This window comes from Scardinius erythrophthalmus, assembly GCF_964197995.2.
Source record: "Scardinius erythrophthalmus genome assembly, chromosome: 7".
Classification (NCBI taxonomy): domain Eukaryota; kingdom Metazoa; phylum Chordata; class Actinopteri; order Cypriniformes; family Leuciscidae; genus Scardinius; species Scardinius erythrophthalmus.
Genome location: NC_138227.1, coordinates 3,116,920 through 3,130,660, shown reverse-complemented (window position 1 = coordinate 3,130,660; position 13,741 = coordinate 3,116,920). Strand labels below are relative to the sequence as shown.

At 32.5% G+C, this 13,741-nt stretch overlaps 1 protein-coding gene across 6 annotated transcripts in view; it reads left to right on the top strand.

Moving 5' to 3' along the window:
- The window catches only part of LOC308694106 (NACHT, LRR and PYD domains-containing protein 3-like), a 92,259-nt gene that overhangs the window by 16,000 nt on the left and 62,518 nt on the right, over nucleotides 1-13,741 (top strand). For 5 of the 6 annotated variants that reach the window (XR_014030556.1, XM_081371400.1, XM_081371398.1 and 2 more), the window contains exons 2-4: nucleotides 750-846; nucleotides 1,089-1,202; nucleotides 1,935-2,060. Coding sequence is in view for 5 of the 6 variants with exons in the window: in XM_081371400.1 (XP_081227526.1) it covers nucleotides 797-846; nucleotides 1,089-1,202; nucleotides 1,935-2,060 (290 nt within the window). In the remaining variant the exon portion in view is untranslated. The remainder of the gene's footprint in view (nucleotides 1-749; nucleotides 847-1,088; nucleotides 1,203-1,934; nucleotides 2,061-13,741) is intronic. The other variant, XM_081371399.1, reaches the window with a different exon arrangement.

Below are 13,741 nucleotides of genomic sequence, written 5' to 3'. Positions count from 1 at the left end.
AGCGTGTACAGGTCAAAATACTTAACGTTAAAATAATTTTTGCAAATAACAATCGTGTTCCTGGACAGTGAGTGACATTACACATTAAGATAAAATCGGATTTTCTCCAGTCATTATTAAAAAAAGAGTCTACTTTATATGTACACTTCAGGCACCTATATGTCCCACAATGCTGTACGATTGTGACGTCACCACATATGTGTCTAATCACCACCACAACAAACAACTCTATGATATATTAATTATATATTTTTAATTTAAAACAACCCAAACACACCTAAATACATTTGGATGCTGCATTAAATTCTTAAAGGTAAAAAAATGTAAATATAAATAAACTCCATAGCTGATTCCAAGTGATCAAGGGCTTAGGACATTCCAATTCAGCCCATTGCAGTTTCCGCCAGTAGTGGGGGCACTCATGCAACGTAAGCAATGACGTACATCCGAGTGAACGAGAAGGAGGGAAGTTAGCGAGTGAAGGGCTTGACAATTTTGGACTGGAACGCAGCAATAAAGTGAATGTAAGTCCTCTTGCTGCCATTTTGAGCAGGAAAAATACAAATACGACACAGGAAAAAACAGTATCAACATTTTTTTTATTAACGTTTAAGAAGAAATTTCCATGTATCTTTTTGGCGTTAAAGCTGGAGGACTTTTGTGTTTGGTGGGTCGTTTTTTTTTTTTTTTTTACCTACCTGTTTTGACTAAACATGTTCAATTTAGTGTGTGAATGTTTCTTCATTCAGAGTCAGTGGAGGAGATCAAACTCATCAGATTCTCCTGTATCTTCATCATGGCTGATTCACAAGGATCCAGAGATGGAGATTTTTCTCCAGGATGCAGGTACTTTCAACAAACACTATTAAATATTGTGTTACATCACAGAAAATGATCTTTGTTGATCTTTGTTGTATTTAAATATAAAACTAACATGAAATATTAAATAAAAAGATCAGAAAAGTTATCTCAAAGTTCTTTTTGATGAAAGAATGTGTTTATATTAATATGGTTCCTATCATTAAGAATGAAGACATTGATCTAAAGTTTAATCTAAAGGATTAAACTGAACCTGTTCTCTGTTCCAGTTCAGTCCAGCAGAAGAGCTCAAACCCAGAGTCCAGCTGTGTGTCTGTGAAGAGTAACTTCTCTATGGAGCAGCCACTAACGTTTAAGAGTGGAAACACACAGCCTGATCTCAGGTATATCATTTCTATAAAAGATGTGCTTATAGTATGACACTTTTGAATTAGACGCATCATTTATATCAGTCAGTCTAATACTAGCAATGACATCAAGTAAGTGTAAGCTGAGATGTTTTCCACCTTTATATAATCGAGTGTAAAATTGAGCAGATTTTTCTAACCGCTGGTTCAGATTTGTTGAAAGCTTCACAGTGTCTGGTCAGAACAGTGATGCTTCACAGCAAGAGCACCGTTACTAGAGTACAGTAAGGTGGATTATCTTTAAAGGTCAGCAAATCATTGGTTTCTTCATCGGGCCATTGAAAGAAGTCATTTGTTGAAAGCTTCACAGTGTCTGGTCAGAACAGTGATGCTTCACAGCAAGAGCACCGTTACTAGAGTACAGTAAGGTGGATTATCTTTAAAGGTCAGCAAATCATTGGTTTCTTCATCGGGCCATTGAAAGAAGTCATGTGATCGTGGTTGATGTTCACCTGAGTTGAATCATCCTATAATTCTATAGTTGTTTTCAATTTGTTTGTTTTGAAATCATAATTCCAAATATTACCGTTTTTTTCTGTCGCTTTAGTAAATTTTTTGAATCACCAACCAACCAGTAAGTTAATTTCTCAAAATAGTTATAGATGTTAAAACAAAAGTGTTACAACAGTCCCTGGTCTTTCCTAAGACAGAAGTTTCCAGTAAAAGTGCACAACATTTATAACTCTGTATGCTTTTTATTTTACTTAGTTTTGAAACCAGTTCAGTCCAGCAGAAGAGCTCAAACCCAGAGTCCAGCTGTGTGTCTATGAAGAGTAACTTCTCTATGGAGCAGCCACTAACGTTTAAGAGTGGAGACAAACGGCCTGGTATCAGGTATATCATTACTATAAAAGATGTACTTATAGTATGATAGTTTTGAATTAGACGCATAATTTATCTCAGTCAGTCAATGACATCAAATAAATGTAAGTCGAGATTTTTTTCCACCTTTATATAATGGAGTAGGTGTAAAATTGATTGGATTTTTCGAACTGCTTGTTCAGATTTGTTGAAAGCTTAAATCGAGTTGGCTTATTACGATTTATTTTTTTATGCGCAGCTTGTGCATAAAAAATGTGCGGCTCTGTAGACGCTGCTCCATCTGAAAGCACTGCGAGTTTGAGTCACTTATAACTAGGGCTGAATGGTTAATCGCAATAAAACCGCACGCGATATGGCAAAGGCTGCGATTATTTTATGCGCAGCTGGTCAGTGGAGTGCGGCTGATTGGTAGTAAATACTGCCCCATTTGAACGCCAGAGGGCGCTCTCATGCAAACACGCTAAATATGCCACGCCGCAGAAGTACAATAATGCGCATCATTCCAGGAAATCCCTATCGCTGTAGCTGAATAAACAGAAGATTGAAACGCTTTGATTAAACATGACTTATAAACACACGACTGCCTTATTCTGTGTAAGAAGGCACATCATCTCACAGAAGGAGGAGCTCAGCTGTCGTTATGAAGTGAGTTTGGAGTAAATGCATGTTATTAAATGTTGTCTTTTGTTGGACGAGGTTCATGAATTCTTCTCATGTTTTGGAAAGATGTTTGACGCGTGTTGTTTTTTTTCAAATGCATGTTATAAGTGACTCAAACTCTCAATGCTTTCAGATGGAGCAGCGTTTATAGAGCCGTACGTCACTGATAAGCTGCGCATAAAAAACTAGAAAAAAAAGTTTGTTGAGACAAACTTTAAGTTGGCTTGAGAAAGCCGGACCAGAGAGTTTGAAGAAGTTTAAAGTAGTTAGAAGTTTTAAGTAGTTTGAAGTTTAAAGTAGTTTAAATTTTGATTGATAAATTAGATAGAAAAAAAAGAATAGTTAGAAAGAAGGAAAGATTAGTTAGAAAGAAAGAGAAAGAAAGAAATATTGATTGAAAGAAAGAAAGAAAGAAAGAAAGAAAGAAAGAAAGAAAGAAAGAAAGAAAGATTGATTAGTTAGAAAGAAAGATATATTAGTTAGAAGGAAAGAAAGAGAGAAAGAAAGATTGATTAGTTAGAAAGAAAGAAAGAAAGAAAGAAAGAAAGAAAGAAAGAAAGAAAGAAAGAAAGATTGATTAGTTAGAAAGAAAGAAAGATAAATAGATTAGTTAGAAAGAAAGATAAATAGATTAGTTAGAAAGAAAGAAAGATAAATAGATTAGTTAGAAAGAAAGAAAGAAAGAAAGAAAGAAAGAAAAAAGGAAAGAAAGAAAGATTAGTTAGAAAGATTAGTTAGAAAGAAAGAAAGAAAAATTAAGAGATTAGTTAGAAAGAAAGAAAAAGAAAGATTAGTTAGAAAGAAAGAAAGAAAAAAGAAAGATTAGCTAGAAAGAAAGAAAGAAAAAAGAAAGATTAGTTAGAAAAGAAAGAAAGAAAGAAAGAAAGAAAGAAAGAAAGAGAAAGATAGATTGATTGGTTAGAAAGAAAGAAAAAAAGATAGATTGGTTAAAAAAAGAAAGATGATAGATTGATTGGTTGGTTAGTTAGAAAGAAAGATGATAGATTGGTTTGAAAGAAAGAAAGATAGATTGGTTAGAAAGAAAGAAAAAAGATAGATTGGTTAAAAAGAAAGAAAGATAGATTGGTTAGAAAGAAAGATAGATAGATTGATTGGTTAGAAAGAAAGAAAAAATATAGATTGGTTAGAAAGAAAGAAAGATAGATTGATTAGAAAGAAAGATAGATTGATTGGTTAGAAAGAAAGAAAGATAGATTGGTTAGAAAGAAAGAAAGATAGATTGGTTAGAAAGAAAGAAAAAAGATAGATTGGTTAGAAAGAAAGAAAGAAAGAAAGAAAGAAAGAAAGAAAGAAAGATAGATTGGTTAGAAAGATAGATAGATAGATAGATAGATAGATAGATAGATAGATAGATATATAAATAGATAGATAGATAGATAGATAGATAGATAGATAGATAGATAGATAGATAGATAGAAAGATAGAAAGATAGATATATTAGTTAGAAAGAAAGAAAAAAGATATATTGGTTAGAAAGAAAGAAGGATAGATTGATTGGTAAGAAAGAAAAAAATATAGATTGGTTAGAAAGAAAGAAAGAAAGATAGATAGATAGATTGGTTAGAAAGAAAGAAAAAAATATAGATTTAAGTAGTTGTGAAGTAGATGAAGTAATTGTGCCCTCAGTCAAGATAAGTACAGTCCATCGTGGACGAGACTCGGGAGGAATCCTGGTGTGGTACAGGGAGGATCTGGCCAAACACATTTCCACCATTACAGTGGGGAAATTTCATTGCTGGTTAAAATTAAACCAAATTGGCATTTCAGCTACAGACACATATCTCTGTGCCATCTACATTCCCCCAGCGGAGTCCCCTTACCATGACGAGGAATACCTCAACAACATCCACACAGAAATCAGCTGTTTCCAGGCCCAGGGAAACGTGCTGCTGTGTGGAGACTTTGATGCCAGAACTGGATCTGAACCGGATGTCATAGATCCAAAGGGCAATGAATATGTGTTTGGCCAAAACCCCCCGAGTCTCACAAGAAAACTTCCACCGAGAAACAACCTTGATCAAACCGTGAATAAAAGCGGTAGAGAGTTGGTGCAGCTCTGCCGAGCCTCAGGCCTGTACATACTGAACGGCCGGATCAGAGGGGACTCTTTAGGGAGGTTCACGTGTTGTTCAGGTCTTGGAGCTAGTGTAGTTGACTATGCCATCACTGACATGGACCCTTCCTCCTTCAATGCATTCACTGTCAAACAGCAAACTCCGCTTTCTGACCATAACCAAACTAACATCTATATCAAAACACATCACACACCAGAACAACACAGGCCGGAAACCTGCCAAACCTGCCAAATGTATCCGGTCCAGCAGAGGTTCAGATGGGCTCCAGACAGCGCAGACAAATTTGTCCAAGCCCTCAGTTCTGAAGAACTAAAAAATCTAATAAATACATTTATTAATAAGAAATTCGAAACAACTAAAGATGGTGTTAATTCGGCTACAAACGAAATAAATTACATATTTAAAAAAGCAGCACATAAAAGTGAATTAAAAAAGAAAGGCAAAAAATACACTAAAAATACTCCAAAAGATGAAAAATGGTTTGACTCAGAATGCAAAACATTAAGAAAACAACTTAGAAAATTATCAAATCTGAAACATAAAGAACCAAACAACACTGAGATAAGAACTGAATACTTTTCTAAACTAAAAATATATAAAGACACAATTAGAGTGAAAAAGCAACACCATCTGACCAAAAGTATAGAAGAATTAGAGCATTCAATAAATCAGAATAAGTTCTGGGAAATGTGGAACAATCTGAGCACAACGAAACCACAAGACCTGCCAATACAAGATGGAGAAATTTGGACAAACCACTTTGAAAACTTATATAAAGAAATCCCATCAAACCAACTTAATGATAATTATAATCTGATCAAACAAAATTTACAAACTCTTAAAAGAGACAATTAATAATAATCAAAATCCACTTGACTTCCCAATTACACATGAAGAATTGACAAACAAACTCAAAAGCCAGAAAGGAAAGAAATCTTGTGGTCCGGACAGCATTCTAGGAGAGATGCTGAAACACAGCACACCTGAGCTGCAGGCGGCCGTGCTCAAACTGTTCAACATTGTACTCAGTTCAGGCTGTTTTCCTGACATCTGGAGCCAAGGACTTATTACCCCAATCCATAAGAGTGGAGATAAATTGGACCCTAATAATTTCAGAGGCATTTGTGTGAGCAGTAATCTGGGGAAGTTATTTAGCAGTATTTTAAACAACAGAATTGTAAGCTTCCTTAACGAACACAATGTCCTGAGCTCGAGTCAGATCGGCTTCGTTCCAAATCACAGAACTACTGACCACATCTACACCCTGCACACCCTAATCAATAAACACGTAAAACAGACCAAAAACGGAAAAATATTTGCATGCTTTGTCGATTTCAAAAAAGCATTTGATTCTATTTGGCACAACGGATTATATTACAAACTTTTACAAAGTGGTGTAGGGGGTAAAGTTTATGACACTATAAAATCAATGTATTCGAACAACAAATGTGCAATACGAATTGGCAACAAACACACAGAATTCTTCACCCAGGAAAGAGGAGTGCGGCAGGGCTGTAGCCTGAGTCCAACGCTGTTCAACATCTACATTAATGAACTAGCGGTGCAGCTGGAGCAGTCTACAGGCCCTGGACTCACTCTGCAGGACAGGAGCATCAAGCTCTTGCTGTACGCAGACGACCTGGTGCTGCTGTCACCCACTGCACAGGGACTACAGCAGCACCTGGACCTGCTGGAGAACTACTGCCAGAACTGGGCCCTGGCAGTCAACCTCACCAAGACCAACATTATGGTCTTTCAGAAGAAGCCCAGATGTCAGGAACACAGATACCAGTTCAGCCTAGGCAGCACCGCCCTAGAGCACACGATGCAGTACACCTACCTCGGCCTGTTCATCACTGCATCGGGGAGCTTCAGTATGGCAGTGAATGCTCTTAAAGATAAAGCTCGGAGAGCTCTCTACGCAATTAAGAAAAAATTCCAAAACATTGAATTACCGATTCCAATCTGGTGTAAAATCTTCGATAGTGTAATTCAGCCCATTGCGCTGTATGGAAGTGAGGTTTTGGGGTCCACTCAGTGATCAGAGCTACACTAGATGGGACAGGCATCCAACAGAAGCCCTACACACTGAATTCTGCAAAATGATTCTAAAACTACAAAGGAAAACACCCAATAATGCATGTAGGGCAGAATTAGGCCGATTCCCATTGATTATCAATATGCAAAAAAGATCCCTCAAATTCTGGATGCATCTAAAATCAAGTCCCACAGAATCATTACATTTTAAAGCACTACAAACCCAAGAACTGAACCCCGAAAAGAGTCCCCTCAGTCAGCTGGTTCTGAGACTCACTAACCAGACTAACCCTACTAACACTAACCAGTCTCAGACCAGCACTGCTCCTCACACACACATCAGGACAAACCAAATTATCAAACAGTCTAAAAATACATATCTGGAACATTGGGATCAGGAAACTAAAACACAAAGTAAATTACAATTCTATCGAAATCTGAAATCAAATTATGAACTGGAAGAATATCTCCAGAGTGTGAGAGACACAAAGCAGAGACGGATCCTGAGCCGGTACAGGCTGAGCGAACACAGTCTCGCCATCGAGACGGGCAGACACAGGAAGAGCTGGTTACCCCGAGAGCAGAGGGTGTGTGTTCACTGTACGACAGGAGAGGTCGAGACAGAGACGCACTTCCTCCTTCACTGTCACAAATACAGTTCAGTCAGAGAACTCTACTTTAGCAAACTCACTAACTTAATACAGAACTTTACAGCCATGACTGAAGTAGATCAGATGAAGATCCTGCTAGGAGAGGGCCAGACAGCAGCACTGGCTGCCAGATACGTGTGTGTGTGCCACAGCCTGAGAGACAGCAGGCGAATGTGTGTGTGATGTGTGTGTCTGACCTCAGTGTGTTTCCCTACTGTCCACCACAGTGACCTTCAGTGATATGTGTGTGTGTATATGTTAAAACACTGTGGTGTAAAATGTTCTGTGGTGTAAAATGTTCAAATGATATTATAATTTGTTACACTGTTAATTTGTACAATTAATTTAAGTTGTACATTTAGATTTAAGTTATATTATAATATTTTATTATTTTGTACTTTATAATTTTATACTTTATAATTATTCTATGTGTTCCAAGCTTTGGCAATATTGTAACATGTACAGTCATGCCAATAAAGCAATTTTTGAATTTGAATTGAATTGATTGGTTAGAAAGAAAGAAAGAAAGATAGATAGATTGGTTAGAAAGAAAGAAAAAAAGATAGATTGGTTAGAAAGAAAGAAAGATTGATTGGTTAGAAAGAAAGAAGGATAGATTGATTGGTTAGAAAGAAAGAAAAAAATATAGACTGGTTAGAAAGAAAGAAAGATAGATTGGTTAGAAAGAAAGAAAGATAGATTGATTGGTTAGAAAGAAAGAAAAAAAGATAGATTGGTTAGAAAGAAAGATAGATTGATTGGTTAGAAAGAAAGAAAGATAGATTGGTTAGAAAGAAAGAGAGAAAGATAGATTGATTGGTTAGAAAGAGAGAAAGATAGATTGATTGGTTAGAAAGAAAGAAAGATTGGTTAGAAAGAAAAAAGATAGATTGGTTAGAAAGAAAGAAAGATAGATTGATTGGTTAGAAAGAAAGAAGGATAGATTGATTGGTTAGAAAGAAAGAAAAAAATAGATTGGTTAGAAAGAAAGAAAGATAGATTGGTTAGAAAGAAAGAAAGATAGATTGATTGGTTAGAAAGAAAGAAAAAAGATAGATTGGTTAGAAAGAAAGAAAGATAGATTGATTGGTTAGAAGGAAAGAAAGATAGATTGGTTAGAAAGAAAGATAGATTGATTGGTTAGAAAGAAAGAAAAAAGATAGATTGGTTAGAAAGAAAGAGATTGGTTAGAAAGAAAGATAGATTGGTTAGAAAGAAAGAAAGATTGATTGGTTAGAAAGAAAGAAAGATAGATTGATTGGTTAGAAAGAAAGAAAGATAGATTGATTGGTTAGAAAGAAAGAAAGATAGATTGATTGGTTAGAAAGAAAGAAAGATAGATTGGTTAGAAAGAAAGATAGATTGATTGGTTAGAAAGAAAGAAAAAAGATAGATTGGTTAGAAAGAAAGAAAGATAGATTGGTTAGAAAGAAAGAAAGATTGATTGGTTAGAAAGAAAGAAAGATAGATTGATTGGTTAGAAAGAAAGATAGATTGGTTAGAAAGAAAGAAAAAAGATTGGTTAGAAAGAAAGATATATTGGTTAGAAAGAAAGAAAGATAGATTGATTGTTAGAAAGAAAGAAAGATAGATTGATTGGTTAGAAAGAAAGATAGATTGATTGATTGGTTAGAAAGAAAGAAAAAAGATAGATTGGTTAGAAAGAAAGAAAGATAGATTGATTGGTTAGAAAGAAAGAAAGATAGATAGACTGGTTAGAAAGAAAGAAAGATAGATTGGTTAGAAAGAAAGAAAGATTGATTGGTTAGAAAGAAAGAAAGATAGATTGATTGGTTAGAAAGAAAGAAAGATAGATTGATTGGTTAGAAAGAAAGAAAAAAGATAGATTGGTTAGAAAGAAAGAAAGATAGATTGGTTAGAAAGAAAGATAGATTGATTGGTTAGAAAGAAAGAAAAAAAGATAGATTGGTTAGAAAGAAAGAAAGAAAGAAAGAAAGAAAAAGAAAGATAGATTGATTGGTTAGAAAGAAAGAAAAAAAGATAGATTGGTTAGAAAGAAAGAAAGATAGATTGGTTATAAAGAAAGAAAGAAAGAAAGAAAGAAAGAAAGAAAGAAAGAAAGAAAGAAAAAGAAAGATAGATTGATTGGTTAGAAAGAAAGAAAAAAGATAGATTGGTTAGAAAGACAGAAAGAAAGAAAGAAAGAAAGAAAGAAAGAAAGAAAGAAAAAGAAAGATAGATAGATTGGTTAGAAGAAAGAAAAAAGATAGATTGTTAGAAAGAAAGAGAAAGAAAGAAAGAAAGAAAGAAAGAAAGAAAGAAAAAGAAAGATAGATTGATTGGTTAGAAAGAAAGAAAAAAGATAGATTGGTTAGAAAGATAGATTGATTGGTTAGAAAGAATGAAAGATAGATAGATTGGTTAGAAAGAAAGAAAGATAGATTGGTTAGAAAGAAAGAAAGATTTATTGGTTGGTTAGAAAGAAAGAAAGATAGATTGATTGGTTAGAAAGAAAGAAAGATAGATTGATTGGTTAGAAAGAAAGAAAAAAGATAGATTGGTTAGAAAGAAAGAAAGATAGATTGGTTAGAAAGACAGAAAGATAGATTGACTGGTTAGAAAGAAAGAAAGATAGATTGATTGGTTAGAAAGAAAGAAAAAAAGATGGATTGGTTAGAAAGAAAGAAAGAAAGAAAGAAAGAAAGAAAGAAAAAGAAAGATAGATTGATTGGTTAGAAAGAAAGAAAAAAGATAGATTGGTTAGAAAGAAAGAAAGATAGATTGGTTAGAAAGAAAGAAAGATAGATTGATTGGTTAGAAAGAAAGAAAGATAGATTGATTGGTTAGAAAGAAAGAAAAAAAGATGGATTGGTTAGAAAGAAAGAAAGAAAGAAAGAAAGAAAGAAAGAAAGAAAGAAAGAAAGAAAAAGAAAGATAGATTGATTGGTTAGAAAGAAAGATAGATTGGTTAGAAAGAAAGAAAGATTGATTGGTTAGAAAGAAAGAAAGATAGATTGATTGGTTAGAAAGAAAGAAAGATAGATTGATTGGTTAGAAAGAAAGAAAAAAGATTGGTTAGAAAGAAAGATATATTGGTTAGAAAGAAAGAAAGATAGATTGATTGTTAGAAAGAAAGAAAGATAGATTGATTGGTTAGAAAGAAAGATAGATTGATTGATTGGTTAGAAAGAAAGAAAAAAGATAGATTGGTTAGAAAGAAAGAAAGATAGATTGATTGGTTAGAAAGAAAGAAAGATAGATAGACTGGTTAGAAAGAAAGAAAGATAGATTGGTTAGAAAGAAAGAAAGATTCATTGGTTAGAAAGAAAGAAAGATAGATTGATTGGTTAGAAAGAAAGAAAGATAGATTGATTGGTTAGAAAGAAAGAAAAAAGATAGATTGGTTAGAAAGAAAGAAAGATAGATTGGTTAGAAAGAAAGATAGATTGATTGGTTAGAAAGAAAGAAAAAAAGATAGATTGGTTAGAAAGAAAGAAAGAAAGAAAGAAAGAAAGAAAGAAAAAGAAAGATAGATTGATTGGTTAGAAAGAAAGAAAAAAAGATAGATTGGTTAGAAAGAAAGAAAGATAGATTGGTTATAAAGAAAGAAAGAAAGAAAGAAAGAAAGAAAGAAAGAAAGAAAGAAAGAAAGAAAAAGAAAGATAGATTGATTGGTTAGAAAGAAAGAAAAAAGATAGATTGGTTAGAAAGACAGGAAGAAAGAAAGAAAGAAAGAAAGAAAGAAAGAAAGATAGATAGATTGGTTAGAAGAAAGAAAAAAGATAGATTGTTAGAAAGAAAGAGAAAGAAAGAAAGAAAGAAAGAAAGAAAGAAAGAAAAAGAAAGATAGATTGATTGGTTAGAAAGAAAGAAAAAAGATAGATTGGTTAGAAAGATAGATTGATTGGTTAGAAAGAATGAAAGATAGATAGATTGGTTAGAAAGAAAGAAAGATAGATTGGTTAGAAAGAAAGAAAGATTTATTGGTTGGTTAGAAAGAAAGAAAGATAGATTGATTGGTTAGAAAGAAAGAAAGATAGATTGATTGGTTAGAAAGAAAGAAAAAAGATAGATTGGTTAGAAAGAAAGAAAGATAGATTGGTTAGAAAGAAAGAAAGATAGATTGATTGGTTAGAAAGAAAGAAAGATAGATTGATTGGTTAGAAAGAAAGAAAAAAAGATGGATTGGTTAGAAAGAAAGAAAGAAAGAAAGAAAGAAAGAAAGAAAGAAAGAAAGAAAGAAAGAAAGAAAGAAAGAAAAAGAAAGATAGATTGATTGGTTAGAAAGAAAGAAAAAAGATAGATTGGTTAGAAAGAAAGATAGATTGGTTAGAAAGACAGAAAGAAAGAAAGAAAAAAGATAGGTTGGTTAGAAAGAAAGAAAGAAAGAAAGAAAGAAAGAAAGAAAGAAAGAAAGAAAGAAAGATAGATTGATTGGTTAGAAAGAAAGAAAAAAGATAGATTGGTTAGAAAGAAAGAAAGATAGATTGGTTAGAAAGACAGAAAGAAAGAAATTAAGAAAGAAAGAAATTAAGAAAGAAAGAAAGAAAGAAAGAAAGAAAGAAAGAAAAAGAAAGAAAGAAAGAAAGAAAGAAAGAAAGAAAGAAAGAAAGAAAGAAAGAAAAAGAAAGATAGATAGATTGGTTAGAAGAAAGAAAAAAGATAGATTGGTTAGAAAGAAAGATAGATTGATTGGTTAGAAAGAAAGAAAGATAGATTGATTGGTTAGAAAGAAAGAAAGATAGATTGATTGGTTAGAAAGAAAGAAAAAAAGATAGATTGGTTAGAAAGAAAGAAAGATAGATTGGTTAGAAAGAAAGAAAGATAGATTGATTGGTTAGAAAGAAAGAAAGAGATTGATTGGTTAGAAAGAAAGAAAGATAGATTGATTGGTTAGAAAGAAAGAAAGATAGATTGATTGGTTAGAAAGAAAGAAAGATAGATTGATTGGTTAGAAAGAAAGATAGATAGATTGGTTAGAAAGAAAGAAAAAAGATAGATTGGTTAGAAAGATAGATTGATTGGTTAGAAAGAAAGAAAAAAGATAGATTGGTTAGAAAGAAAGAAAGATTGGTTAGAAAGAAAGAAAGAAAGAAAGAAAGAAAAAGAAAAATAGATTGATTGGTTAGAAAGGAAGAAAGAAAGATAGATTGATTGGTTAGAAAGAAAGAAAGATAGATAGATTGGTTAGAAAGAAAGATAGATAGATAGATTGGTTAGAAAGAAAGAAAGATAGATAGATTGGTTAGAAAGAAAGAAAGATAGATAGATAGATTGGTTAGAAAGAAAGAAAGATAGATAGATTGGTTAGAAAGAAAGAAAGAAAGAAAGAAAGAAAGAAAGAAAGAAAGAAAGAAAGAAAGAAAGAAAGGTGGATTAGTTAGAAAGAAAGAAAGAAAGAAAGAAAGAAAGAAAGAAAGAAAGAAAGAAAGAAAGACTAATTAGTTAGAATGAAAGAAAGAAAGACTAATTAGTTAGAAAGAAAGAAAGAAAGAAAGAAAGAAAGAAAGACTAATTAGTTAGAATGAAAGAAAGAAAGACTAATTAGTTAGAAAGAAAGATAGATAGATAGATTGGTTAGAAAGAAAGAAAGATAGATAGATTGGTTAGAAAGAAAGAAAGATAGATAGATAGATTGGTTAGAAAGAAAGAAAGATAGATAGATTGGTTAGAAAGAAAGAAAGAAAGAAAGAAAGAAAGAAAGAAAGAAAGAAAGAAAGAAAGAAAGGTGGATTAGTTAGAAAGAAAGAAAGAAAGAAAGAAAGAATGGTGGATTAGTTAGAAAGAAAGAAAGAAAGAAAGAAAGAAAGAAAGACTAATTAGTTAGAATGAAAGAAAGAAAGACTAATTAGTTAGAAAGAAAGATAGATTAGTGAGAGAGAAAGAAAAAAGATTGATTAGTTAGAAAGAAAGAAGGAAAGAAAGAAAGATGGATTAGTTAGAAAGAAAGATTAGATAGAAAGATAGATTAGTTAGAAAGAAAGATAGATTAGTTAGAATGAAAGAAAGAAAGATATATTAGTTAGAAAGAAAGATGGATTAGTTAGTTAAAATGAAAGATGGATTAGTTAAAAAGAAAGATAGATTAGTTAAATAGATAGATTAGTTAGAAAGAGATAGATAGATAGATAGATAGATAGAAAAGGTTTGAAGATAGATAGATAGATAGATAGATAGATAGATAGATAGATAGATAGATAGATAGATAGATAGATAGATAGATAGATTAGTTAAAAGATAGATAGATAGATAGATAGATAGATAGATAGATAGATAGAAATAGTTTGAA